Source organism: Lepidochelys olivacea (assembly GCF_965140295.1).
Source record: "Lepidochelys olivacea isolate rLepOli2 genome assembly, chromosome: 4".
Taxonomy (NCBI): domain Eukaryota; kingdom Metazoa; phylum Chordata; order Testudines; family Cheloniidae; genus Lepidochelys; species Lepidochelys olivacea.
Genome location: NC_140414.1, coordinates 57,996,858 through 58,024,459, shown reverse-complemented (window position 1 = coordinate 58,024,459; position 27,602 = coordinate 57,996,858). Strand labels below are relative to the sequence as shown.

At 42.4% G+C, this 27,602-nt stretch overlaps 1 protein-coding gene across 2 annotated transcripts in view; it reads left to right on the top strand.

The window, feature by feature from the left end:
• Positions 1–27,602, top strand: part of MAML3 (mastermind like transcriptional coactivator 3) — a 366,068-nt gene that overhangs the window by 5,435 nt on the left and 333,031 nt on the right. Inside the window, exon 1 of one of the 2 annotated variants that reach the window (XM_084625361.1) lies at positions 8,227–9,579. The exons of the other annotated variant lie outside the window; for it this stretch is intronic. Within the exon in view, the coding sequence (XP_084481487.1) occupies positions 9,121–9,579 (459 nt within the window). The 5' untranslated portion in view covers positions 8,227–9,120. Of the gene's footprint in view, positions 1–8,226; positions 9,580–27,602 lie in introns of those variants that run through there. 2 annotated transcript variants of the gene reach the window in all.

Below are 27,602 nucleotides of genomic sequence, written 5' to 3'. Positions count from 1 at the left end.
GCCAGATCTGCTCTTGTGTGGGAATATCTACTGTAAGATACTGGAAACCCTATGAAGTGTCCCTTGTAGGGTGTCCCTAGCATTGTTCTTTCCAAGCATAATGTTGAGCCCCCCCAAAACCAGAGGATCCCCTGAGCTCAGAGTGCATCTTGACAGGGGTTGGGCCACATGGATGCCTGTGACTGTTTCTTCTTCTCTCCTGGCTTTCTGTTAGCCCTTTCCAGGGACATCTGCCCCAGCTGGTGGCCTCAGAGCCAGAATCTCACCAGAAGGATGGGGTTCAGAACAGAGTTGTAGGGAAGCACTGCATTAACACTGTTTAACTTTGATGGGATAATGGGATGAAAATGCCCAGTCTGGGTCCACTTCCACCTTATCTCACTGCTCCACATCCCTGTAGAGATACTGTCTAGGGGCTTCCGTGCAGCTTGGGTAAAGGGGTCAGAGCACCACAGAATGGTACTGTTCACTTTCCTGGGCCCCAGCAGGAATCCACTGTATTTTTGTCCTCTGTCTCCATGTCCTGTGCAGTCCTACTGTTTATATAATTTATGGGACCTTGTGTTAATATTATGCTAGGTCTAGAGTTAGAGGTAGCTTTTGAATTTGGGCTATTGTGATAGAAAGCAAAATTGCAACTTGATACATTTTCCCATAAGGGTTTGGGCCTGGGCCTCTGGTGCTGCACTAGTGATGCTTTGTAGGTGAGGAGAAGTTGGTCACTTGCTATACCTTTTCAGAACTGGTGGTTACTATTAATGGTCACCTGACAACCTCAACTGTTTTCTGAAGCTCATTCAGAAATTCCCACTCCAACAGCACATGAAAAGTCTTGCTATAATAGCTCTAATTATTTGTTTGTTCTGGTTAGAAGAACTATCATGTGTGATGTAGTACTATCTGAAATGTCATGTGATGTCTTGTGGCTGCTACTCTTGGTTCAGTAAAATGTAGGTTTAAAAATAGCCACACAAAAGGAAATTAAGAATTAATCTCTCATCTGCACATATGTGGTAGGCTACTGCTAGCCTCTTGTTGGAAAAAGAAAAATAGTCCCAACTGTAGAGGAACGGCTCAAATAATATGGGAGGTTGTTGTGGAAAAATTAATGCACCAATTACATACCCAGCAAAATAGACAGAGGACAAATGGATACTTAGATATGTGGTTACAGTTTAGTCAGTACTCGGACAAAGTACATTCACCTGTAAAAAAAGAAACACAAAACCCCAGCATGTGTCCAATTTTTTGAATATTAACATCTGATAGACATGCCTCATCTATTAAATATGCGTAATCAGAGATTTCACTCAGTTTAATAAAATCGCTAAAAATGACATGTCATGGGTGTTGTAATGATATCTCTATTTCTGCATAATGTCTCTTTAAACAAAAGCTCATAGTTGTAATAATTGTTGGTTTTTGTTTCTGATATTAAGCTGGCAAGGATTTGTAAACCTATTAAACTTTCTGTATAAATAAATAATATTTTTTTAAATCTATCCAATCTGCCTGAAACAGTGTCTCATGCAGTAAAGAATAAAAGCAGTCATTTTTTTAGTTTTGTTTTTAAATCCTTTTTGCTCATTGCTCTCCTCACTGCTGGCTTTAGATAGTTTTCACTTTGATTGCTACATGAAATAAGTAAGTGATAAAGAAATAAATAGTTGGGATTTTCAGATCTAGCTCCAATCCCCCAAAAAAGAAGAAAATGAAAAATAGTCTTCTCTAAATCTTCACATCAGCAGTGTTTAAATAGCTGTTTTTCCCTATACTATCAGGTCTCTTAGTATTGCAAATAAAAACTCGCCCTTTAAAATATCTGTGTTATTTTGGCTTTTTCTAACCAGTCTGAGTTATTCTCGTGGATTTTTGCCTTGAGTACAGTAATAAATCTGAACAATCTTTTAATTTTGTTGACCAAATGTAAGGAGCCACAACACAAATAGTCTTGCCAGATTTCACCTACTCATTTATGACTATGTAATATTTATATTAGTTTTCAGAGGTCCCACCCAAGATTAGGGTCCTGAGGTGCTAGGCACTGTACAAACACATCTGACGACATGGAGAACCAGGTGCTGGAAACCTTGTAAGAGCAGCTGATCTTGCTGAATGTCTCCTTTCTTGAGTTGAATATCTCATGAGATCTGTTGTTCTTATGAGACTTCTGCCTTGGACCATATAGGAACAAAATCTAGATAATAGACTCCCTTTCGTTTTGGGTCTTTCCTTGAAGCAAACAACATAGGGATGGATTTAAATCTGAGGATTTAAATCTGAGACCCCCACAAAAAAATATTTAGAGATTGGATTTGAAGTTCCAGTTGTGGCCTCTCTCTGGTCAGAATAGAGCCACTAGCTCTATTCTATTTTGTATTCCTTCCCCTTATTCCTCTAGGCCTCAATTCAGCGAAGTACTTAAGTACATGCCTAACTTGAAGCATGTGAGTTGTCCCATTGCAGAACCTTTTTTGAATTGGGAGCTTAGGTAGTAATGTTGAGCTAAACAAATGGAAAAACTCAGAAAACTCTTAGGTGCCAATTCTGCAAAGAGATGCATGCAGGCAGACCATGTGCCTATACCAAGCCCTACAGACGTCAATCAGTGGGGTTCTCGGGTTCTCTGAAGGTGCAGGGATAAACCAGATCAAGGTCTCAGTTTTGTAGAGTAGGGACAATATGGGTCTTCAAGACCTGGCATTGCTTTGACTGCTCTAGTATGATGTCTTAATGGGTAGACAGACATGCCAATAATTGCCTAAAAGCACTACTATTTACATCAAATTATAAGAATTGCTAGATTCTAGATTATCATGCTAAAGGTTTTATTTTTATGATGGTTAATCTAACTACCTCTGGTTTCTCTGTTGCCTGTTTTTTCACTTTCTTGTTCTCCTTTTCAGCTACTTCAGCCTTTTCCCCTAAACACTTTAATTTCTTTTGCACCATACTTAGTTCATCACTTCCAGAACTCCTACAGCTTTTGATGTTCTGGAAGCCAGAACTCATTTCTAGCCCAGCTGTCTTGTGAGTCTCAGCCATGTTGCTAAACTGTAGTTGTGTTTCACAAATACTTTTCTGAAGTATTTTTTTTATCCATCCCCAGCTTTATGGTGGCATTTCCCCTGCTCTCCAGTGGATATTATTGTTCCTTTTCGCTAGAGCTGTATTTAAGGAACACACAGTAAAATAGTTTTCAGCAATAACTGAGATAACTCTGATCTGTTCAGTTAAACAGAGCAGAAGCCAAATGATGTTTCTGGAGGAATCTTTACAGAACATTTCTCTGTGTGTAGTAAAGTTTTTTTTCACATTTCCCAAATGTCTCTGTTAACAGGTTTTTGGAGTTATATTCAGTGATTGCACTGAGTTGTTGATACCACTTTAGTCTTCCAGCAGAGGAGCCCTTACTATGTCATCCACCGATTTAGACATAAGCCATTTAATTACTGCAGAATCCTTCAGAAAGGTTTCTATCCAAGCAACCATACTGAAGGTTAATCGGCAGCCTGCTCTGGGTTGAAACTTGCAGCCATAACAATTGCAGGTCCCAACCCGATTGGGAGCACTGGGCACTAAACTGTGGTCTCTTGAGTACGGGGTGATGCATGTGTTCACTGCATTATCGTATGTTTAATGCTGTCCAACTACTGGGCAGACAGCTCAGCAGGCAAAAGAGTGTTTACACAACACATTTTTCATGTTATTTATGAAGCTCCTCCTACTAATATGACTAGATAGATTATCTGTAAGGATGTAATTGTTCTAAAGCCATTATTGATTAAATGCTGAGATGAGTTATTTTTTTCAGAAACTGCCACTGGAACAAGCTTAGGCTGTACTTGCTGTCAGTGTTGACAGCAGTGTTGTTTTTGTGTCTTCCCCTAAATTCCTCTCCCAGCTGGGTTCTTTCATATTTCAGCATTAAAATAGATTCTTCCTAATTAGACAAATCTCTGTCATGATAATCATCTTGAGAACTTGCGTGGTATTTTCATATCATATATCTTTTTGCAAATCAGGCGTGTACTTTATAATTTTTCAAAATTGTAACTCACTGAATAGCTCCTTTAACTGGCAATTGTCTCCTATAACTAGTAATTAGTGTCCTGTCAGTTGCTATCAGTAGGCGTTAGTGTTCAACTGCTGACATCAGCAAATTCATCATATCACTTATAATTGTGATATATATTTCTTTGAACTATCCAGTTATTAAGAAGGCTTTCTAAAGATGATAACATTTGCATGAAAGTGTATAAAGCAGATTTTAAAATCACACGAGCTAAATTACTACATACAAAGTAAGTCCACAGTCATAGACTTAGTTCTGGCACACACATCTATCATAAATCCATAAACAAGTCTGTGCTCCTTTCTGATTAGAGAATGGAGTTGTTTGGTCAAGGTTATGGAGAACATCTGTTTTAATGACAGCAGTTAGTACTAGAGCAGCACTCTGAGACCTCTCAGGTTTTGTGCTATCAGGGCCAAATCCTAAAGTTCTTTTTCAGTTTTTATTCACTCATAGGCATTAGCTTACCAGCAGTTTTGCCTTGAGTAAAAATTAAGTTTAAAAACTTCAGGACTTTGCCCTGAGTGTTTATAGAAGTTAGTACTCCTCTTTATAAATATCCTTTGATTAAAAATTACACAAAAAAATAAATACAGAAATCTAATCCCTAACAAAAACACCAGCTGAAAAACATCCCTAACAAAAACACCATAGTTTGTTTTTGAAATCTGGTCACTGAATTATCACAAGTATAAAATAGGACAGTATTTAGGTAGCAGTTTTCAATTATTTTCTGATGGAACTTAGATTCAACTGACCATATTAAAATATGAAGATAATGCTGTATTTTCTTATAGGTATAATGCAGAAAAATATAAACACATCAACTGTTGGTGCTGAAATGAGTGAGGAAATATAGTGATATACATTTACTCAGCTCCAGTTAAACCTCTCCCAAATCAAAAAAATCTCTTAAGAGCAGCATCCACTATTTTGATTCTATTCAGATGTTTTGCACTATACTCATGATGGATATACTTGCAAAACTTTTAACACTGAAAGCTAGTTAGCATAAACTAGATCCCAAATGATGCTACTCAACTTATCAGCCTTCAGGCTATACAGCCTATCAGGACCAAGATATAATAGCTGAAAAATTCAAAAACTTCCTAACAGCAAATATGCTAGTCTAATTCTACAACAGTTCAACACAGACTTTAAAAAGAATGTGTTCACTACCAAAAGATGTATATTAAAAGATGAAATATATTAATGTTCTGCATAGTTTTAAAGTGGCTATTTAAAAAAGAGAGAAGAAATCATCTATAAAGTACACCAAAAAAAGGTGATCTGTAAGAAACTCTCACCTTAGGCCCCACTCCAGCAATGAGTGCTGGCTACGTGGGTCCTCAGTGACTTAATTTGGAGCTCTGCCTAGGTGCAGGGATCTGACTTTGTGGAGCTTATTATAGGATCAGGATCTAAATTACTAAATAAAAAACAAGCACATTGTTTTTCTTTTTTCATTAATGTATCTGTCTCAGGTTTTGTATAGCACCTAGTACCATGGTACATAAGCACTGAAATTAAATAAAACAATAATTCACCAAGTCTAAATAAAATCTCTCAATCTTTAAATTACTTAAAGATGGAGAACTACTGTATTATTAAAAAGGTGTGTTACACATTGTACATAATGGGCCACATCCAGTCTGGACCCATTCAAGTCACTGAAGTTGCAGTTGCTTAGAATAGTTCTGAATTTGGCCTGCTTCATCAAAGGCAAAGCAATATATACATTTTTCTTTTCTGTTTTTTATTATTTTAAATGTGTATAACATTGATAATTCCCCACCCTCCCTCCCAGTTTCCATTCATCTCTCTCTCTCTCACTCTATTTTTTTGAATGAGCTATTTACCCTTTGGAAGTAAACAGAAGCAATTTAGACCAGCAAACAGTGTAGCTTTGTGGTAGTCAGTGTGCTACCAGCATTCTTCTTGCCCTGATCTAAAGTCCACTGAAGTCAATGGGGGTAGTCTTTTAATTGACTTCAATGGCCATTGGATCAGGCCCCTTTTCAGTAGATCTTTCAATAAGCAGGTCTGTGAGCTGTAGGGGATGCTGCAGAGAAGTGCCTGAAGCACTGTTCAGAAGCTGAGCAGGGCCCTCTCCCTTCCTGGTCTTTGCCCTGCTAGGCTGCCATTTTACTACAAAACTTCTTAACTTTTTCACAAATGGATTTTTCAGACACTTTTCTTTGGTTCTTTTCTATCTTTTCATATTGTTGTAAGACACAATCCACACCTATGGCATATGCTTGCAAGTATATTGTGTTCCTGTGAGGCTAATGGCAGAGAAATACTAATAAAGACCTCCATAACAGAGTTTCCTGTCTACTGTTATACAGTGTTTCCAAATGGATAGAGGAAGTGCTATTTGTAAATGGCAAGGGAATTCAACTTCTCACCTGACTCCTTGGTCTCTTCAGAGCAAAGAGATACAACTGATTACATGCTCTAGAGCATGTAACTACTGATCATGGAGAGTAGTAAATAGTTTCAGCCTGATTCTCAAGTTATTTCTGGAGCTGAAGTTTTAATATGGAGAAAAAACTACGCTCATTTACCCCATGGCCCTATATATTCTGCAAGAAGGGAATAATTACTGCAGTAATTTTGTATTTTATTTGTCCATCATGAAATATTCTTATACCATCTTAATAATATGTTGCAATTACAGAGAACAGTAAGTATTCAAAAGGCAAATTTCATATTGCAGAAGTGCTTAATGAAGAAAGAAAGAAAACTCCTTCTGATACTGGTTTAGAAATAGTATCCTATGCTAATCTGCAGAAAGGCCAGAAATGAAGATGGTTTAAATCAGATCTCATGACTAATACATGAAATCCAAATTTTCTTTAATTCCAGCTACATTTTAGAACTTGAGTTGTTTTTTTTTACCTTAAATAAATTATTCTGTATTGTTTTTGAAAAATATGGAATCAGAAGGACATTAGTGTTCTGGTTCCAATTAAAGCATGGCTTATGCTGCTAGCTAATAATAAAATAGGATATTTAGCTAAAATATTTCATTGAATACTATTGTGTCTGTGAAATGGTTTAAAACCAGGTTCCTGGGATGTTATTTTTGATCCGTTAATCATCAGTGCTGAATATGGAGGCATCCACTGTTCGGTTGGAAAAATGTTTCTGCTCAAGGTGTCATGTTTCTTTCCTTGTTTTAAAATAGAAAGTTCAGATGTCTTTATTGGAGGGTCAGCATTCCTTGTTTTAATTGCATTCATTGTTCAGCAATTTGAACATAAGAGGGACATAAATCACAAACAATTTTTGAATTGTTTACTACTTGTTTTGTATTGTGTTTGTCCACTACAGATTGTGCAGAGTTGTGTATTTCCTCCAGTTCTAGTCCATGAAATCTGCAATCTTTCTGCTTGCGTTATTTGCTGTTAATTACTTCTGCTGTCAATTGCCTTTAAGGTCCACAACATTTTATTAACATCTGTTATCATTCTAACCTAATAGCCTGTGTATTTAATCTTGAATATTTCTGGGGCAAATATACCTGGGCTTTAAGAATAAATAATTTTCTTATAGTTGCCCTCATTTGTATCCCCCATTAGCTCAGTGCAGGTTATCTCCTATATCTTCTTAGGAGGGGACAGAGTTTCATTAAGTGTCTATTCCCCCTGACTATTTTTTTAAAGGAGGGGAAGTGGATGGGGGGGGGGGTGTGTGGAGAGACGACTTTGTTGCTTGGATCGTTTTAAAAAACATTCGCTTATTTACCTTTTCCTTTCCACATGGATGGGGACGATAGACAACGGCTGCGAAACTCCAGTGTTTCTGCGTGGTCATGCACAAGTTCTGCAATATAATGCATAAATGTATAACAACTTGGGCTTGCTTGAGACAGTAGGTCGCACTGAATAAGGGAATCAAGCACAAAGGCACATTCTCACACAGAGGTCAGAAGTTGATTGAGGGCCGTGCAATCCCCCTCCCCTCCCATATCTTTCTTGTTTCTGGCAGCCCTGGTTTCTCGTCTAGTGCAAGGTAATAAGTACTAAATGTGGGGGGAATTAGATGGGGGATTGCCATGTCCGCTCCTGCTGGGTTGGAGTCCGCACCGGGTTTTGCACCTTGTCCCCGGGTCTGCCTCACGGCCTGGAGGAGCTGCTGCTGTGTTTACTGAGAGCTCTTGTCCTGATATCACTCCGCTGGCATGGAGGAGGAGGAGGTGGAGGAGGAGAGCACTTGATCATTGTGATGGTGGCAGCAGGAGCAGCAGCAAGCAAAGCAAAGCAAAGCATTAGGCTGTATCAGCTCGGCGATTTGCAAAGACTTTTGCGATCCACTTTTTCAGATTGCCCGGATTGTTCATGTGTTTACTTCCCCCATCCTGAGGATTTGCTATTTAGGTTCCTGTTGAAATGCAACTGAGCAGCCAAAGTACTCTGAGAACACGGTGCGGCATAAACACCAAAACTTTTTTCTGGAAGGAAAATACAATAAGAAAGCAGCTTTGCCTGTCTTTTGATGCTGTGGAGTGTGAGTGCGTGTGTTGTGTGTGACCAGCGTATGCCTTTGCTGGATGTGTGTATGTGTTTGTGTGTGCATGCATGTGGAAGGGTGCGTGTGTTTCTCTCTATATTTATACATGGGGAGAGAAGTCTTTGGCAAAATCTCCGGAAAACTCCTGGAATTTATTTTGAAATAATGGATTATAAGAAAGAAAAGGGAGGGCAGGAACTGATCTGAGCTCTCTTGGAGTTTGCAACCCGAATTGCTGCTGCTCACTTTGTTGTGATTCTTTTTACGGTTGTGTATGTGGTGATGATAACCTTTTAGCACTTTTTTCTTTTGCTCTTTTATATAAATACTGGAGATTTTCGTAGAGGATCGGCTGGGGGAAGAGAAAAACATTCATCTGGGATCGCTCTTTCCCTTCTACTTGTTGGTGTTTCCCCCCATGGTTCACTAAAAAGTATCACCTCAGGACCCCAGAGGAGGCTGCGTGCGTGTGTGTGTGTGTGAAAGGGAGGATAAAAAGTTCTTCCAAAATAGTGTGCCCGGGGAAGAGGATGGGGGATTTTGCAGCCCCCGCTGCCGCCGCGAATGGCAGCAGTATTTGCATCAACAATAACCTGAACAGCGGCCTCAGCGGGGCTGGTGGTGCCGGTATCGGGGTTAATAACACTCCCCACGGTCCTCCTGCTGCTGCTCCCAGTAACAATACTAATAGCGGCGGCGGCGGCATTCCCAAGCACAGCACCGTGGTGGAGAGGCTAAGGCAGCGCATCGAGGGCTGCAGGAGGCACCATATCAACTGCGAGAGCAGGTACCAGCAAGCCCAGGCGGAGCAGCTGGAGCTGGAACGCAGAGACACGGTGAGCCTCTACCAGAGGACCCTGGAGCAAAGGGCCAAGAAATCGGGCACCGGCGGCGGCGGCGGCGGGAGTAGCAAACAGCAGCATCAGAGCAAACAGCAGCAAGATGCTGAGTCTGCCACGGCCGAGCAGAGGAACCACACTCTGATCATGGTAAGGGACGGGGATGGGGCTGTCGCTGTCCGCTCGGAGTTACTGACTGGGTTGAACAGGAGCTATGACTGGGGTGGGGGGTGGGGGGGATGGAGAGGGGCTTGGCTAAAGCAAAGAGAGGAGAGTAAACTTTACTCTTATGCAGTGGGGCACAGGACCCAAGCGTTCTTCGCAAAGTGCACGTCGGAGAAATGTAGGGGCTGGTAAGAGCTGGCTGAGACTCTTAAGACTGTAAAAATAAGTGGGGAGGGGAAACTTTGCCATGATAGCTGAGACCATGATTCGCTTTCAGATGAAAAATATTTCTAAAATAACACTGCTCCACCCTCCAAAACCCACCCAGGTTATTAGATCCACTACGGGAAGGGGAAATTGACATAGCTCTTCCCTGCAGGAAGAATTAGTCCAGAAGAAGAGAAGGGGAAGAGTATGGAGCATGTAATGGACCAGCCCCTGGGGTTTTACAAAGTCTTAAGAGTTTTGTGAATCAGCTTTGAAATGGGAGCGAAAAAGTAAGTGTGTGTGTGCGTGCGTAGATGCTGGCTGCTTGTTTAAACCCAGCAGAAGGGGAAGGTAAGAGATGGCTTTCCCAGGCTGGAGACAACAGGCAGAAAAGTTGGCAGGTTTCTCGCCTCCGCTGCCAGACAGGGTGCAGGAGCCCAAGTCCCTTCAGCAGCAGCCGCCACTCAGCTGAATATCGTGCTAAAGTTTCCTTGTGTTTAAGAGGCTTAGCGCACAGCGAAGGGGGCGGGCGCTGAGCTGCCAGGAGTGTAACTACAAGCAGGAAGTGGAGTTTCCCACTCCCAGCCTGCCCGGGTGAGGAGTAATAACAGGGGTGCTGGGGAGCCCGGGACCTGGTCTCGGGCTGAGTGAGAGCAGGGGTTTGCTGCGAGCCCCCCCACCCCCCGCGTGTGCCCGGTGACAGTCCGCACTTTTAATGAGCGCCTGAGCGTGAATCTGCGCTGCCGGGCGCAGCCGCGCGGGGAGACGCGCCCGCGTTAGCCATTCGGCAGCGGGCGGCTGCTCCTCGCATGGCGCTGGCCGGCTCTCGGGAGAGCGGCGGAGGGAGCCGCGATCACGCCGTGCGGTTTACAAGCCGCTCACGTCCCGCCCCTGCCCTGGGAGGCTCCGGCGGTGGCAGTGACAAAGCGGGGGCAGGGCGGGGCCGCCGCGCTCCCCGGCGCCCCACACGTGAGGAGGGACCATTTGTTTATCTTGGGCTGTACCAAGCCCTCCCCGCCTCCCCCCGGTCCCCGAGCCCGTGCCAGCCCGCGGGCAGCCCCTTCCCGCCCCCGCTGCCCAGCCCGCCGGCCGCCTCCCTCCCAGCGGCCGAGACGCTTTGTCCGCCCCACGGCCCGCTGGATAAGCAGCCGGAAAACGAGGAGGTGGAGGAATTAACCCTCCCCCCGCCCGGCATGACCCAACAGCGGCCGCCCCCGCCGCCGTGTGTCCCAGGGAAGCGCTCCCCAGGCAGCCCGGCGGGCCCGGCTCGGGGGCGGGGGTGCGCCTGGGAGACAGACACGCACCCGCTGTCTCCCCACGGCCCAGAGCGTCCCAGGACAGCGTCAGTCAGTCCCCTGTCCCCCCCACCTGGGGGAGCACGTACAGGGGACAGCCGGGAAGATCCAGAGAGACACACAGGGAGAGGCTCTTGCTTTGCAAACAGGAAGCTGAAAAGCCTCACGGACCCAGTGTAGCTTTCCTGATACCACCAGAAATACACAACCATGTCTCTGTAAACCCTCCCCCCCTTCCTCCGGGTCTCCTCCTTGCCACAGGCTTCGGGCTCTTCAATACTCGGTTAATTCGATTCCCCCTCTGCTCAGCTGTGGAGTTTATGTTGTTTCCTGTAAAAGAGTCTCCCTAGACCCTAGGGTTTGGTTTGTCTTTCGCAAAACACACTCTCCATTTTGCAGGTCCAGAGGCTGTGGAAGGGGTTTTAACCTCAGAGGGTAGGAGTCTTTTCTGGGGGTTCCTGACACCAGAAAACTATGATGTAGGAGGTTGGTTGTGCAAACGTGATCAAAATTAGTGTCTGACCTCTCTTGACTGGGTTCTTAGGCACCTAGGTTGTAGCAACTCCCTTCCCAAAAGTACACGAAAGCACCAAACCTTTGGGTTTTCATTTATGCTTATTTGGTTTTGCATGAAATATATAGGACAGAAATAAAAAAGGGTGTTTTGATAATTGTAAAAAGTCGTGACACACAGCAAAAAGCTAAGAAACTCCGTTGCAGCCCACACTCATAACAACTTGTTTCATGATGGAAAACTTAAAAAGAAATAGTGGCTTAATGTAGTGATGGAGTTAGCTATTAAATCCATTGTTAAGATAAAGATGTGTTTTTCTGTTAAATCATATAATTTAAATGTTTTATGTGCAATATTTTAAAAAGATAAATTTGAACATATTTGCTAAAATGTTCTTATCAAGTTAAACATTTGTAGAGAATTGTTATGGCAAAGAGTAGGGACAAATTCTGCTTTGTTTCACTGACAGAATATTATTGCTGGTGAGTTTTGCCCAAGGACTGAAAATACACTGTGGTCTGTAGTATGTGTAATATGCACATTAAAGAGTTAGATTTTCTATCTGATAAATTGATCCTTTCAAAGCTACTTTTCAAACTTTAAAATCTTTGTTTAGAGATGTGTGTGCGTGTTTCAGTTGTGCAGAAAATAGTTAATACTCTCAAATAATCACTTGCCAAGTTCATGTTTCATATGTGTGTCATATTTTTAGTTACAAAAACTACACAAAGTTGTTTAGGGTTTGATTTTTGTTGTTGGCATGTGAAAATAGGTAAACTGATTTTTTTTCTTTAAATGTGTTTCTCCCTTACTCTCATTTGGAATTTAAGTTTTAAATCTTTTTAAAAATAGGAGTTTACAGCAAAAACACTGACATAATCTCGCGTCTCACCTAATATTTTACAGTGTAGCACTATCTTTACACAGAGCCATTATTCAGTTCAGCCCTTAGATTAGGCTGCAGATTTTGAACATGATGCAGTCATTAGAGAAATGAACAACTAGGATCAAGTAATAAACAAATGCAAGAGGGAACAGTATTTCTGTCTTGTTGCTATTATTGTTTTTATGTTCTTCTGATCACTTAAAAAAATCTCTCTCTCTTATCAAGTGAGGGAGACAGTCCAAGGAGAACTAGTAATTTTCAGTGTGTTTCTCTCCCCTTCTTTCTTTGCAAGTTCACAGACATTGGGGGAAGGGAGAAAGAGAGATTGTGTTGGTTTAAGGCTGTTAGGAGGTAGCCTGGGCCCCATCAAGCCCTCCCACTAGGTGGTGCTGACACATACACCGATCTGCCCTTCAGCAAGCTGGGCAGCAAATGTCAAGGTTTTAAAAGGAGTGTTGCCATTTAAAGACATGCATCCTGATTTTATTCTTTTGAGGGGAATAAGAATTATTGAACATTTAAGATGTTTCTCATCCCCACCCCCACAATTTACACCAAAACACCCTATTCCTAAACTCAAGGGAGGAATTATGCCATTTCCAATGTTCAGAGATTTTGTGTCCACTGAAGAGCAGCTATGACTGAATGGCTATTTTAAAATAGTAACAAGGAACAGAGGAGTATAGAAGTGACCATACTGGATTAGATCAGTGGTCTATCTAGATTAGTATCCTGTCAGCAATAGGGGCCAGTCCTTGATGCTTCTGAGGAGGTGTACAAAAGGGGTCTGGAATAAACTTGTGCCAGGGCAAATCTCTTAACCCCAAATACTGTAGCTAGAAGTTATCTTATGCCCTGGAACATGAGAAGTAGAAAATAGTTATGGTAACTGGGAGGGAGCAGAGGTACAGTTTTCACTGGATGAATTTGGGCTACGAAGTCTCTTAAGTCTTATTGACAACTTTGTTTTTTAAATGTACTTAATTTGGGTAGAACAGTATATAGATGTGAAATTCAGACACCATATGTAGGCATTAAATAGATAATGAAAAATCTGGACTCCCACAAAATGTTAAATTATTTGTAAATGGATGAAAGTACTTTTTCTTTTTCCCAGTTCAACCTGGTTTAAGGCCAAAGTTGTTTTCTGTGCCTCTGAGCTGGATTATTTGAATGCCGTACTAGTTAGCTTTTCAAAGAACGTACTGGGGAAAATTGCAACCCATCCAAAACTCTGCTGCTCATCTTCAGACTGGTTCCAGGAAACATCAACACATTATTCCAGTTCTTTGTGAGCTAATCTGCCTGCCCATTTCCCACTGCATTAGCTGCAAGATTCTTCTGGCTCTTCATTGTTATTTAGTGACCTTTGTTCAGTGTTACATACCATCTTGAAATCTCTACCAAGTTAAACCACCTCTGTATCTGATCCCATTGTATTGCTGTTCTTGGAGGATGGGTTTATAATTTGTTGTCCATTGAAATGCCACTCCCATAACTATCACGTTGACTTTCTTATACTCATTTATTAGAATCTTAACTTTACACTGGGGCTTAAGTGTGTTGAGGTTTACTTTGTCCTAGTTTTAAAGTCCTTGAAGACCTTTTTTATTAAAATAAGCTGTATATATCTAACATTATTGATTCATTATTATCATATTGACAAGTTCCTATTCCAGAGACTGACATCTAAGAATCAAAGAGGACGCGGCACTAGAATTAAACATCATAACACAAAATGTTATTCAGATCATAGAAATTCGTGACAGAAGTCAAATGACCCTTTAGATCATCTTTTTTATTTCCCTGCCAAGACAGACTATGCCAGTTCAGGGTTAGTTTAGAGCTAGTGTAAACATGACTTATAAATACAACATCTTCCAATACTGTTTTTTCACACTCCCTCGGACAGTGCATTGCTAACAGAAGTTAAAAATCTTGTCACTCTTCCACCTGGGGTACAGGAGATGAGCAGGCTCACTGTTTCAGCTGACATAGCATAGGAGCAAAATGGTAGGCACAAAAATATAAAGATCAGGTTAGTTGTTGAAGGGGCTCTCTGCCTATTTTGGAAGTATGCCATCACTAAAGAGGAGAATTTTTCCAAGAGGACTTTTCCTCTTGTTGAATTGGAATTTGAAAATTAGGACTTCCTTGTTTATCTTTGTGATCTTTCTGTAGATATCAGTGTTAGTAGAGCGGATAACTGTTAAACACTGCAAACGATTGCTTTCAATACTTGTAGGCAAGTTTGTTTTTTAAACATATATCTGTTACATTAAACATTTGTGTGTGGGCATGTACACACACACCTCCTCTTTGAATCTTGATTTTTTTTTCCCCTCATGTTGTAATATAATTTATTAAACTTGCTTCAGGGTACTAGCTATATGCAATTTACACTACAGGAATTGTACATTTCTCAACCTCACACAGATGAAAATGAAGAGCAGACATTTTCCACAGAAAATCAAATGCTGCAGTCTTTTCTCAGTCTTTACTCAGTGATGACTAAGTAGGAACTTCAAGATTAAGTCAATGCTAGACATAATGAGCCATATTCGCTTTCACTTTTGCTGGGGTAATTCAGAAGTAAGGTCTGGTCTACACTAAAAAGTCAGGTCAGCCCAGATATGTCAATCAGGGTAGTGCAAAATCCACACCTTACAGCGACATAGTTAAGCCAACCTAACTTCCAGTGCAGACAAGTGCTCGGTCAATGGTAGAATTCTTCCATCAACCTAGCCACTGCCTCTTGGGGAGATGGATTAACTACAGTAATAGGAGAACCCCTCCCATTGGCATAGTAGTGTCTACACTGAAGCACTATAGTGGTGCAGCTGCAGCTGTGCCACTGTAGTGTTTCAAGTGTATACAAGCCTTAACTCTACTGAAGTCAGTGAAATTACACTGGTAAAACTGGTGTAAGACCAGAATCAGGCTCACAGTCAGCAGTGCTCCTTCATTTAATTTGCAGCAGGGAAAGAGTGATCGTACTATTGAAGTAGAACTCATTTTGATGTTTCTCAAAGGGTGGATTTTAATTTCTTTCTCTAGCGGCTCCTGTGTCGGACCCAGAGTTATCCCACCCTCTCCCAGTTTTTCTTCTCCATCTCGTACCCCCTTACACTTGATGCCCCTGTGTGATCATCACCTGTTGGGGCAGGAGGAGTGGACAGGATCTCCTGTTGAAGCTAGTTGGCACAACAGGCTTTCGCGTAACAGCTGGACAGGATGGCTGTTTAGACTGATGCTGGGCAGTGCCTCAAGTCTTCTAGCCACTTGTGGCCTTGTCCACACTATGATAGAAAAGGTATTTTTAAAATATATTAGCTAACATGTTTTAACTCACATGTTTATAAATCCTAGTGTAGACAAGGCAAGCTGTATTTTAATGTGTTAGCTCAGGGGTGGCCAACCTGTGGCGCCGGAGCTGCATGCGGCTCTTCAGAAGTTAATATGCAGCTCCTTGCACAGGCACCGACTCCGGGGCTGGAGCTACAGGTGCCAACTTTCCAGTGCTCACTGTTCAACCCCTGCCTCTGCCACAGGCCCTGCCCCCACTTCACCCCATTCCCCGAGCCTGCCGCGCCCTCGCTCTTCTCGGCCCCCAGAACCTCCTGTATCCTGTGTGAGGCACAGGGAGGAAGGGGAGGCGCTGATTGGTGGGGCGGCTGACAGGCGGGGCGGGGGAGCTGAGGGGGGCTTCTGACATAATACTGTGGCTCTTTGGCAATGTACATTGGCAAATTCTGGCTCCTTTGCAGGCACAGATTGGCCACCCCTATGTTAGCTGGTCATGGTGAACCCTAGGCTTCAACTTGATCAGATAGCGCATGTTAAAAGTATTGTATGCAAGAGAGTTTTAGGCTTTGTCTAGACTAAAAAGAGTGGCTGAGCTCGTGCTGAGGCCACAATTAAACATACTAAAATTGAGCTAAAGGTCTTACCGTTTATATGTGATTGGAAAATTGGTCAAATTTAGGTTTCACTTAGCTACCTTGTGTTATGCTAAGCCTGATCTAAATTTAACCTTTACCTTAGTACAGACAAGACCCCAGAACACATTAGTTACAATGTGCTAGCTGACAACATACCTTTTGTCCTAGTCAAGTAAAACCCTACATTTTACTATGTTTCAGTTTTCAGAGTGTGCACATGCCTTTCCATTCTTTCACATACACACTGGGATTTTCGGAGGGTCTTTAAAAGTCATTGAAGATGTCAGAGTTAAATTTCACTTAAACAAAACAAGACACTAAGGGTACATCTAAGCTGAACACTTCTTTTGGCGGTGTGCAGGGTACATACATGCATAGCCCCCCAGCCCAGGTATAGATAGCAACATAGACCGTGAGGCATGGCTTAGGTGAGAAAAGACATGCCTGAAGGGTGGTGTGTATGTACTCGAGTTCATACTGTATACAGCTCTCTACTTCCCTAAGCCATGCCTTCCATCTTACATGGCTCTTCTTTATAGCATCCTACTGCTGGAATCTTTCTCCAGAAAAGACTCCCTCAGAGGGGAAAGACTTTGGCAATGGGGAGATGGCAATGGGAAAAGGCTCTGGGAGCTGCTGAAGCCTTTCCCTGCTGCCTCCCCTCTGCTAGAACCTTTCACTGACACGTACAGCTACACAGCTCAGTGAGGAAACACACCTGCTTTGCACTGTGGCATGTAGGTACACGTACTTTACACGTGTGTAGTGTAGACATCTATGCTGCTATTGTTACCTGTGTTAGCTAAATCAAAACTAGATCAAAGCTAGCATGGGTATGCCTATCCATCCTACAGTCACACCTTTCTTTTGCAGTGTAGCCAACACCCTAAGATTTGAGCATATGTTGTATAACATTTTGTTATCTATGCTTTAGTAGGTGTGATTTATATGAGAGAGATGCTTTGGTCTAGTGGTTCAAGCACAGGTCCGAGAGCCAGGAACTCCTGACTTTCATTCCCTACAGAGCAGGATTAATAAATTCTGCTGCTTTGAGGTGTGAGACTTGATATGCCCAGTCCTGGGCCACAGCCAAAAAGCACTGACTGACCAGTAACAGATTTCAAGTCTAAGATTTAGCAAACCATCAAGATGAGAAGCATGCCATATACTCAATGGGAATTTGAGAATTTCAGCTCTTCAGTGCTATACGGGTATTTGTTTCTAGCCCTTGTTTGTTTAGATAGTTAATCATAACATCATATCATTGTGATTACTCCCTTGCTTCCGTACCACTCACTTCAGTTCCAAAATTATTTTAGCAGTTGCTTCTATATCCCAAAGATCACTAGAGCTAGAAACCAGTGCTGTAGTTGTTTGCCTTCTGCAAGGTTGAAACCCAGTTTTTAAATGGGCTAAGCGAAATCATCTGTGTTTAATTCTTTGACAGTTCATAAGATATCAGCTGCTGAAATCTTGTCCTAACTGACATGGTGGGAGACACACAAGATGATACTGTATCAAATTATCTTGGTGTCTGATATTTTATGATCTAGGCCCATTTTTGATGAACCACCACAAATACTGTCAGGGCCAGTACACTTCTCTGAACATAGGTCCTGAAAGGAAAAATGGATCCTTGTGGCTCTGGCACTAAACTCTCTGTGTGACATTGGGCCAGTCACATACACTCTGGTGAATAGTGAGGCTCCCTGTGCCATTATTTTGGTTAAGGATTCATGATTATTTTCATTTCCTTTTCTGTTTGGTTGTGTCTGTGTATGTACAGTCCTTTAAATATGTTGATGAAGGCATTTGTGTTGTTTCAGCCTTGGGGTATGTTTCCATTTGAATATTCTTTTTAGTTAAAGCACTCAGAGACTTTCAGGTATGAGCATCTAAATAACTAAAAAAGTATCACTGAACACTTACTGTAGCTCTCATTTTCTTTTGAAGGTGACATAAAAGTCTGTAGGATACTAATTATTTTTCACCATGAATACATGTATTTCTAAACTTGGTGTTGGTTGCATACTTATTGCTGGATGCTATTTGTTGGACTAGCAAGAGACTGTAGAGTCCCACCTGTTTTAATAACTGCTTAACAATCAAAGAACAAATAACACAAAATGTTTAATATTTTAATATTAGGTATACCAGTTTTTCATTCCATTTTGCTAATGTTAAACTATTTTAGGAAGTGGTTTATGATCGCTCCCTCAGGGTCCTTACACTGCTCATGTCAGAGATGACATCACATCAGCCACCAACATCAATAGCCTCAGAAGTGCCAAATGTAATTGAAAGCTTAAAAATATCATACATTTTTTACCTTCTGAAGTTTTAAACTCTTGGGCTGAACAAACAAGATATAGTTTCCCTTTAAGATTGCCCCCTTTTATATTAACTTTACTGCATCACATAAAATGTAGATTGACATGGGTATAGGAGTGTCTCAGCAGGTTTAATTGACCTGGTGATAAATGGTGATAAAAATGGGTCCAACTATGAGAACCTTCTGTCTACAATTTGGTTCCCCTGAGCATTTACACTGATGCTGCTAAACTGGTGATAGCAGACCTGGCCTTTGCTGTCTGCCTTTAGTATTTTCCATACAACCCCAGAACACACAGAGTAAAAGGGAAGTTTTAGCATATGACTTTAAAAATAACGGAACTTGGTTTTTTGTAACATATGGAATGTGTAGAATATGTCCTACTTTTCCTGTAAAATGTAATTTTTCAAGACTGCTTTCCTCAAGGGTAGGAGGGTATTCCCCATCCCTATGTTGCAATGCTCAGCATTGCGGTACCTGACTTATCACAGGAACAACTCTGTAGTCCACAGAGACTGAGTTAGGTGCCTAGACTTCTATACAACCAATGGAGAGGATAGGTGCCTAGGAACGGGATCCACAAACCCAGCAAAGCAGGCGGGAAGCTGCCTAAACTAGCCAATGGGAGATGCTAAGCCTTGCCCTTTCATGGAGATAGGCACCTAAGTTTGGGCTGCAGGGAGGTGCCTATCTGTGCTAGTGATCCATGAACTGGGGGAAGATCGGCTCTCAGCTGCCTAAGTTGCGTATATAGTCTGAAACGAAATGGGGGGTGGCCAGGGGACCTCCCTTATAACCTGTAGCCTAGTGGATAGGGTACTCACTCAGGATGTGGGAGACCCCCTGGTTCAAGCCCCCCGATCCAGAGGGAGAGAAAGGATTTTCCCCCTCTGAGGCGAGTGCCCGAACCACTAGGCTAGAGAGTCATTCTAACTTGTTCATTGTCCCAATTAATATTTCATTATTCAATTAAAGTGAAACAACTAATAGAGATTGAGGGAGATTCACATCAGCATATTCCATATTTTAGTAGTTAGGGCATTCATCTGGGAGGTGGCTGATGCCTGTTCAAATCCCTTTACCCCCTCAGGAAAAAGGGGGCTTGAACTGGGAATCTCCCTAGGGTTGCCTAGGATTGGCTTGGAGTCTCCCAGAATTGGCACTGATCTTCTGGTGACAATTGAAAGCACTCCGGGAGATTTTGTAGGATATTTTAAGAAATATCATGTTGGGGGGGGGGGGAAATCTCCCGGAATAGCTTCAGTCAGAATAGCCTAAATCTCCCACATCCTGGGTAAGTACCCTGTCCACGAGGCTAAAGGTTATAAAGGAGCACGTCCTTGTCCCCTGAACTTGTCTGAGGGGTCCCATCTAGTAGATCGCCTCTGAGCACGCTTACTGGATCAGGCTCCCTCATGCGACTAGCAGCGTAGGTGGCTGAATGCCTGTCTTCCCCAGTTTGGGGTTTAGGTGAGAAATAGGCCTCCGGATGCCTATTGTGAGGTAGCAGTGCACATGCTTAGATGGGAGATAGGCGCCCAGATGCATAGCATGAGGCTGCTGAGGCATATGCCCAGAGACAAAAACTTAGGTGCTGAGTGAATTTAGGTGGCAGCTGGCCAGCCGTTCTGTGGATCACAGCGGTGCCTAAAAACAGGACTTAGGCCTAAACCTGCATATCTTTGTGGATCACACCCCATCTGCTTTAATTGCCCTGTATCACAGCCTCCATCTTTTTGGCAGTGGAGGACTGAACTAAATTACTGTCAGAGTCTGTCAGTGTTGCTCTAAAATTGGCTGAAGGAGTTGCTGTTGGAGTACGGGAGACTCACTCCTCCTACTTCCAGACTTCAGGCTCCTCTTCTGGTGCTCCAAGCAGCTGCCAGGCTGGAATATTTCAGGGTTTATAAAATGATCATAGCTTCATTTTCCTCCAGGCTTTACATTAAAACAAACAAATCAGTCCCTTAAACCGTACAATTAAGATTCTGTAGCTTGTCATCTTTTTGTTCCTTTTTTTTTTGTAGCTTGGGAATATTTAGTGCCTGATCATACATCCATTAAGCAACTGATTTCAGAATTTTCTTTGAGTAAGAACTACTAGATTGGGCCCTTACATTATATGAATCGTGGGATTTATCATTTAACATCAAAGAGCTAACATATATAGGTCCATTTTGTGCTCCCCTAACTTCTTTTCTCTTTTCCTTTGGTTCACATTTCTAATCCATTGTGGTATTTTAGCTCTTTCTTCCAATGTGTAATCTACAGGAAAAAGGGAGGTGCTTATGGCAGATGACTGGCTAGAAAAAGCTTTACGCGTGTGTTTCTTTAATCACTTAACATATTTCCTTACATCTTTGTGTGCAAATCAGCACCTAACTCAGGAGAGGAATTGTAACATTTCTATACTATTTCTTTTCATGCAGTGTTGTCCTCACTATTCTCTAGTGTTTGTTTAAGACAATGACCTTTTAAAAAGTAATTTAGCTAGGAATAATTGTGGCTGAACAGCAGAAAACAAAATTTAAATTTTAACAGTGAATTTCCAAAGTAGTTTATATTTATCAGTGAAGTGGGTGGCTGTGATTCTGGGTTCTGATTTCACTGTGTTCCGATCCAAATAATGATTGAGGTTGTTGGGGAAACTGTCACAAATTTAAATAATTCCATTTGAAAAGTTTGTTTTGGCAATTTGCATCTGTAGCCATAACATATATTTTTAATTTGCATTGACTCACGTAATGGTAACTTTGAAGTGCAGACTTCTGTAACTGAGTGACAGCCACATAGTTTGAGCTCAAAATTGGCTGAAACATTTCTGGCGTGTAATCCATGATTGGATTTGAAGTAATGGTTCAAAATAATCCCTAGCTCCTTCTATTAAGGTAAATTGGTTGGCTCAGCTTGGAGTCTGTGCATTGGGAAATATGTTTGATTTGGTTCCACCAGGTGTGTGGATAGGCATGCTGCTGTTAGTATGTGACGTTCATTCCTTCTTTGATGGCAGGAATCATTGTGTTACCGGTTTGGTAGGCTGAATATTCATTTATCATTCAGATTGTCGCAGATTCACAAACCCATTTGAGAGGATTCAATTTACAGTCTTTCACCAGTCATCACCTTGGGGGAGTTAGTTGGTACCTCTTACTAAAAGTTCAAGTTTGCTTAACTAGACTGCTGTATTTGAGGAATAAAGGTATTGACTTTGGTGTAATGCTCACTTTTTCCTTATGCAGTTTTCACACCGTTTTGAAAAGAGAAGTGGTGAGGGGGATTCTTTGAAATAGTTATTATGCTTCTCTCTCCCATTTGATTTGTTCCCAACTTTTTCCAGTATATCTGTGCGGTGAATTGGGAGGGAGAAGTGATCATGTTTGGGGCTGTTTCAGGAAAGAAAAGTGGTGTGAGAAAAGGGGGAACAAGAAGTACCAGGGGCAAGAGGGTAAGTGCATTGTCTGTGGAAAGGATTACAGCACAAATACTGAGCAAATCATAATCTGACGAATTCTTAACAAATGCTAGGATGCACGAATTCATTGTGTGTAGCAGGCCATAGGTACAAGAGGATCTGTGTCCTGCTGTCCCTGAGATGTTTTCTTCATTATCTGATCTTTGGTGTTCTTTTTTCCCCCCTTAATAATATTTCTGTTGTGGGAAATGCCTGCAGTGGGGAGTGACAATGGATAATGGGAGTGCTTGTGAAAGCAGAGCAGCAAAAACAAAATAGATTTGACTAGCGGCGTTAAAAGGTTTCCCCAGCCTCAGCCATTATTGTGTTAAAAATCCATGTGATTCTCTAGCTACAGCCAAAGGTGGAATGTGGAGTGTATGCTGCTTTTTAAGTTGCCTTGGGCCTTTGAGTATGAGGAATATTCTGTCCTGTTGTTAGTCAAAATACTACACAGTTTGAACTGGGAATGAACTATTCCCCCAGTTGTGCTTAGCTTGTTTTTCCCTCCTTTTTACCATAAAGTTCATGTCATTTCAATTTATTGATGTAAGCATATTTGCTTACCAATCTTATTTGGTTGTAATATCTGTGCATTTAGACACATTACAGAATAGATAACAACAGTATTCTAACATATAAAGAACAGGAGTACTTCTGGCACCTTAGAGACTAACAAATGGAGTGGAAATCTATCAACTTCAAAATTTGTTAGTCTCTAAGGTGCCACAAGTACTCCTTTTCTTTTTGCGAATACAGACTAACATGGCTGCTACTCTGAAATCTAACATATAGGTACCAAAACAATACTCCATTGGAATAGCTCAATAAGACAACTTCTTTCCAACGCCCTAACATGCTCTCCATCTGAGCATCTCTGTCACCCTGCTTTTCAGCCGCCCTATTACCAACCCTAGCAAAAACCTGGAAATAAAGATAAGTCTTTGGGGACCTCCTTTGGTGGTTAGGTAAGATGGACCTATCTGGGGGAATTTAACTTTGCAGTTAAATATTTAGACAGTTTTATATAGACAGCTGGGCAGAGTGAGGTAGATTTTGTCACTGTCAGTCTCAGCAGTCGGACTCATTACTTGGGGGTACTGATGTAGGTATCTGTGAGAGGGAGGAGGGACCCGAATAATGATCTGAGATATGAGGATGGCTGGGGAGAACAACACATTGGTCAGAGTGTAGATCATTGTTATGTTGGCCAACCCTGCTCCTCCTGTGAAAAAATGAGTTGCATTCATATTTTTCTGTTCTCTGTCTGTCTTTCTGTGAATCTGATAAACTTAGTATGCAGTACTCTGTGATGTTTAAAAAAGAGAGAGAGAGAAAAGAAAAATGACAGCTTTTTGTCACTAAATGGGTTCAAAAGTATTCTCTCAGCTACCCAAATGCAGTCATACTGATGCATTATTTTACATGGAATTCAAAACAGCTACAATAATTAAGAAAAGGCTTTCTGTCACCATCCCTTGGATGCAGTGCCTTGCAGTTGTTGAATAGACCAGAGGACAGTGTTGAATTCAGCTTCTAGAGTTGGGTTTGGGCCTTTTCATTTTGCCTTATCTCCCATCAGTTAAACTGCTGGAGCTGCTCCTTCAATAGCTCCCTGTCTCTGGTGTAATTTGAATACTGTTGAAGGACAGCCCAGTCCAGTTTTATGTGTGAGATGTGTTCTGGACAGCCAGCATAAGAATTATTTAAAAGTATTCTTAGAGGGCATCTTGTGTTAACTTTGTTTCCTCATGGGACAGCTGATACTGAAGAAGTAAATTATGATTCCCTCAATGGATTTCATGCAAAATGGTCATTTGAATGATGATCAATAATAATATTTGGCATTAGTTAAACCAAACAAGTTAGTGTTTGTCAGGGTCGGAGGATTATGTTACACTGTCTGATTTTTAGAATCACTTACAAGCTCAGCAAAGAAACTCTACTATTAGCAATACCATTGTTTCTGACACATCAAATCACCCTAGTTTACTTGAAAGGGCATTGTTTTAGTGTCAGATTTATCTACTATTAAAATCCATGAAATATCTGATATGAACGAGGGACATATGGTGGGATGGTGTGGCATATAGGTTTTATCATTATGAATTTGGGCTGGCCACATTACCATGAATGAGTTATGCCAACCATGTCGTATAAGTGCCAGTAAAACATATGTACCATAGCCCATCATAATGCCTTATGTATATTCCACATTGTTTTTTATATTAAATCTTTTAAGGGTGTTTTTAATATATTTTTTTAAATTGGGACTGTTTTTCATATGACCTCTAACTGTAAAGTCAGGCTATCTTAGTTATGAGTTGAACTGTACAGGGCTCTGAGGGAGAAAAATGATAATTTTAGAGGTTTCTAAAGTGTACTAGTTATCTAAAACATCTTTTCTATACACAATCATGTTGCATATTCTCACTAGTCTAGTTGTACAAAACTCCCATTTCTCATAGTGATGGATAGCAAGATCTCAGATCTTAAATCTGTTGCTGCACAAGGTCTGAATATTATTCATCTTACACCTCAGACCAGTAGAGAGTTTTTGGAGAAATTCCACATTTGGTGGGAAAGCAGAAAACACTTTTATTGCTGGTGTTTTATTGATTTATTTTTTAAAAGGAGGGACTGCAAGAAGGTGCTTAAAGGTATAGAGTGAATTGTAGTCCCAGTGGAAATGGATTAGTGGGCCAAGTGAGGTGAGACGGTCAGTGTCGTTTATCACAAGATTCTGTAATTTATCATCTGAATACCATCACTATAAGTAGTGTGTGTGTGTGTGTGTGTGTATATATATATATATACATATATATATATATATATATATATATGTGTGTGTGTAATTATAGATCAGGGGTGGCAAACCTGAGCCTGAGAAGGAGACAGAATTTACCGTGTACATTGCCAAAGAGCCACAGTAATATGTCAGCAGCCCCCCATTAGCTTCCCCCCACCCCGCTCCCAGTGCCTCCCGCCCACCGGCAGCCCCGCCGATCAGCACCTCCCCATCCCTCCCAGCACCTCCTGATCAGCTGTTTCATGGCGTGCAGGAGGCTTGGAGGGGGAGAAGCGAGGGCATAGCAGGCTCAGGAGCAAGGGCAGGAGGGGGTCGAGTAGGGGCAGAGCCAGGGGTTGAGCAGTGAGCACCCCCCAGCACACTGGAAAGTTGGCATCTGTAGCTCCAGCCCTGGAGTCGGTTCCTACACAAGGAGCCACATTTTAACTTCTGAAGAGCCGCATGTGGCTCCGGAGCCACAGGTTGGCTACCCCTGTTATAGATGGAGCTGGTAGCACTGCTTGTAGTTGAGGTTGCTTAATGCTTTTGAAGATCCTGTTTTCAGTTGCTTATCACTTTACCAAATTTTAATGGTTTGGGCTGAGTTTTTCCATGCCTGCTGGCTGCCTCAGGCTGAATCTTTTGGGAAACTTTCAAATAACATGATTCAGCTGTTTTCTGAGAATGAAATCAGGAGAAAATATATGTTTTTGCCCATGGTAAAAAAATTCTTACAGCCATGTCAATGAGAAGCTCTGGCATAACCATACTTAGGAGCAAGGGCTTGAAAGGTGGCATGTGGGGTGGGGTATTCCTTTTGTCATCCCTCTGAACATTCACCAAAATTTGGCCACGTTATGAGCTTTTGAAAAATTTCAGTTTGCACATGCTCAGTAGTGACTTGTTAGAGTTTGGCAGCTACTCTAAGGAGTCTCTCTGCACTGAGCATGCTCCATCCCCTCTCAGCTGCTAAGTGCTGATTGAACTGCACGTGCACTATTCCTACAGAGTGAATGAGCTTGCTTCAGGCCTGGGGTGCAGAGCCTGAGCAGGACTTTCCCTGCAGTTGCTTCTCACAGCTCCCAGAGGCTGCAGTGGCTCTGAGCACCAGAACTAAGAGTGGGGGAATGTCTCGCCTGTACTCTCATTTGTCTCCCTGCTGGTGCCAGGCAGTGTGAAGGAGACTGAGGAAGCAGCCATGCTGGCTTGCAGACAGGTGAGGAATTGGTGGATGAGGAGATGAGTAGCAGGAGCTGGAGAGTGGATAGGAGCAGAGAGAAAAGGTGGGGCAGGAGCTGGAGAGTGGATAGGAGCAGAGAGAAAAGGTGGGACAGGAGCTGGCAGGAAGCAGAGGGAGATGGAAGGTGGGGGAGGGGTGACAGGAGTTGGATTGGAGGTGATGGATAGGAGCAGAGTGAGGGTGGACAGGAGCCAGGTTTGGGGTGAATACTAGGAGCAGAGGGGAACAGGACTGAGTCTGGGAGTTAGGAGCAGAGGGGGATAGAGACAGGTAGGGGGCACAGAGGTAGAACAGTCCATAACTACTAGAATGCACTCCCCTGCAGAGCCTGGAATTGTATGTGATGAAGTAATGAAAGACTATATAATGGTGCATATACACAGGGGGGATGAATTAAGGTTGCATGGGTAACCTTAATGCTGGTTTTTCCTAACTTTTGATTGCTTGACTTCGCAACCTCAACATCCTTCTAAGATTGTTTTATGAATGTAATTTTACACATACACATATATCCTTCTCCACCACCAAAGAAAACTTCAGAATCAAGGTAGCTTGAGTGCAAGGTTCACTAACATAATCACTAAAAATTAAGGAAATCACCATTTAAGGCAAACTTAATTTTCATGCCTTAGCACAGAAATGTTACACTACCAAATTCACTCACAGGTGCCTTACCTCTGCAACAAACTCCCTTGGATTTTCAGCATACAAACGTGAACAATACACACCACACTCCCCCACACTGCACTACAACTTTGTATTTTCCCCCATGTAGAAAAAACTTTGCCATGTCTGTATATAGTATATGTTCACATATTTATGGTAACAGTTAAGAGCATGAGTCTGCATGATGTAGATTTCAGCAAAGGTGGATTTATCATGAAACAAACAGTGCGGTGGCCCGGGACCCCCAGTCATAGGGAGCTCCCAAAATGCAGGACAAATATCCTGTGACAGCCTGCCCCCGAGTCCTGGCCGGTGGCACAGCAAGGCTCAGGCAGGCAGGCTGCCTGCATTTTGTGGCCGGTGGCTCCACACTGCTCCCGGAAGTGGCTGGCTACTGGCACATCTCTGCGTGCCCCTGGTTGGGGGGGAGGCGGCTCCATGCGCTGCCCCCACTCCAGGCAGTGCACGGAGACCCGCTGCCTCCCTCCCCCTAAGGGGCACACAGAGATGTGCCAGTAGTAGGGCTAAGGCGGCTCTCTGCCTGCGCTGCCTCCCTCCCTCTCTCCCTCCATACCGTGCCACTCCCGGAAGCGGCCAGCATGTCCCTGCGGCCCCGGAGGGGGCAGGGTGTCTTGTGTCTCTGCGTGGTGCCGCTGTCCTGAGTGCCAACTCCGCAGCTCCCATTGGC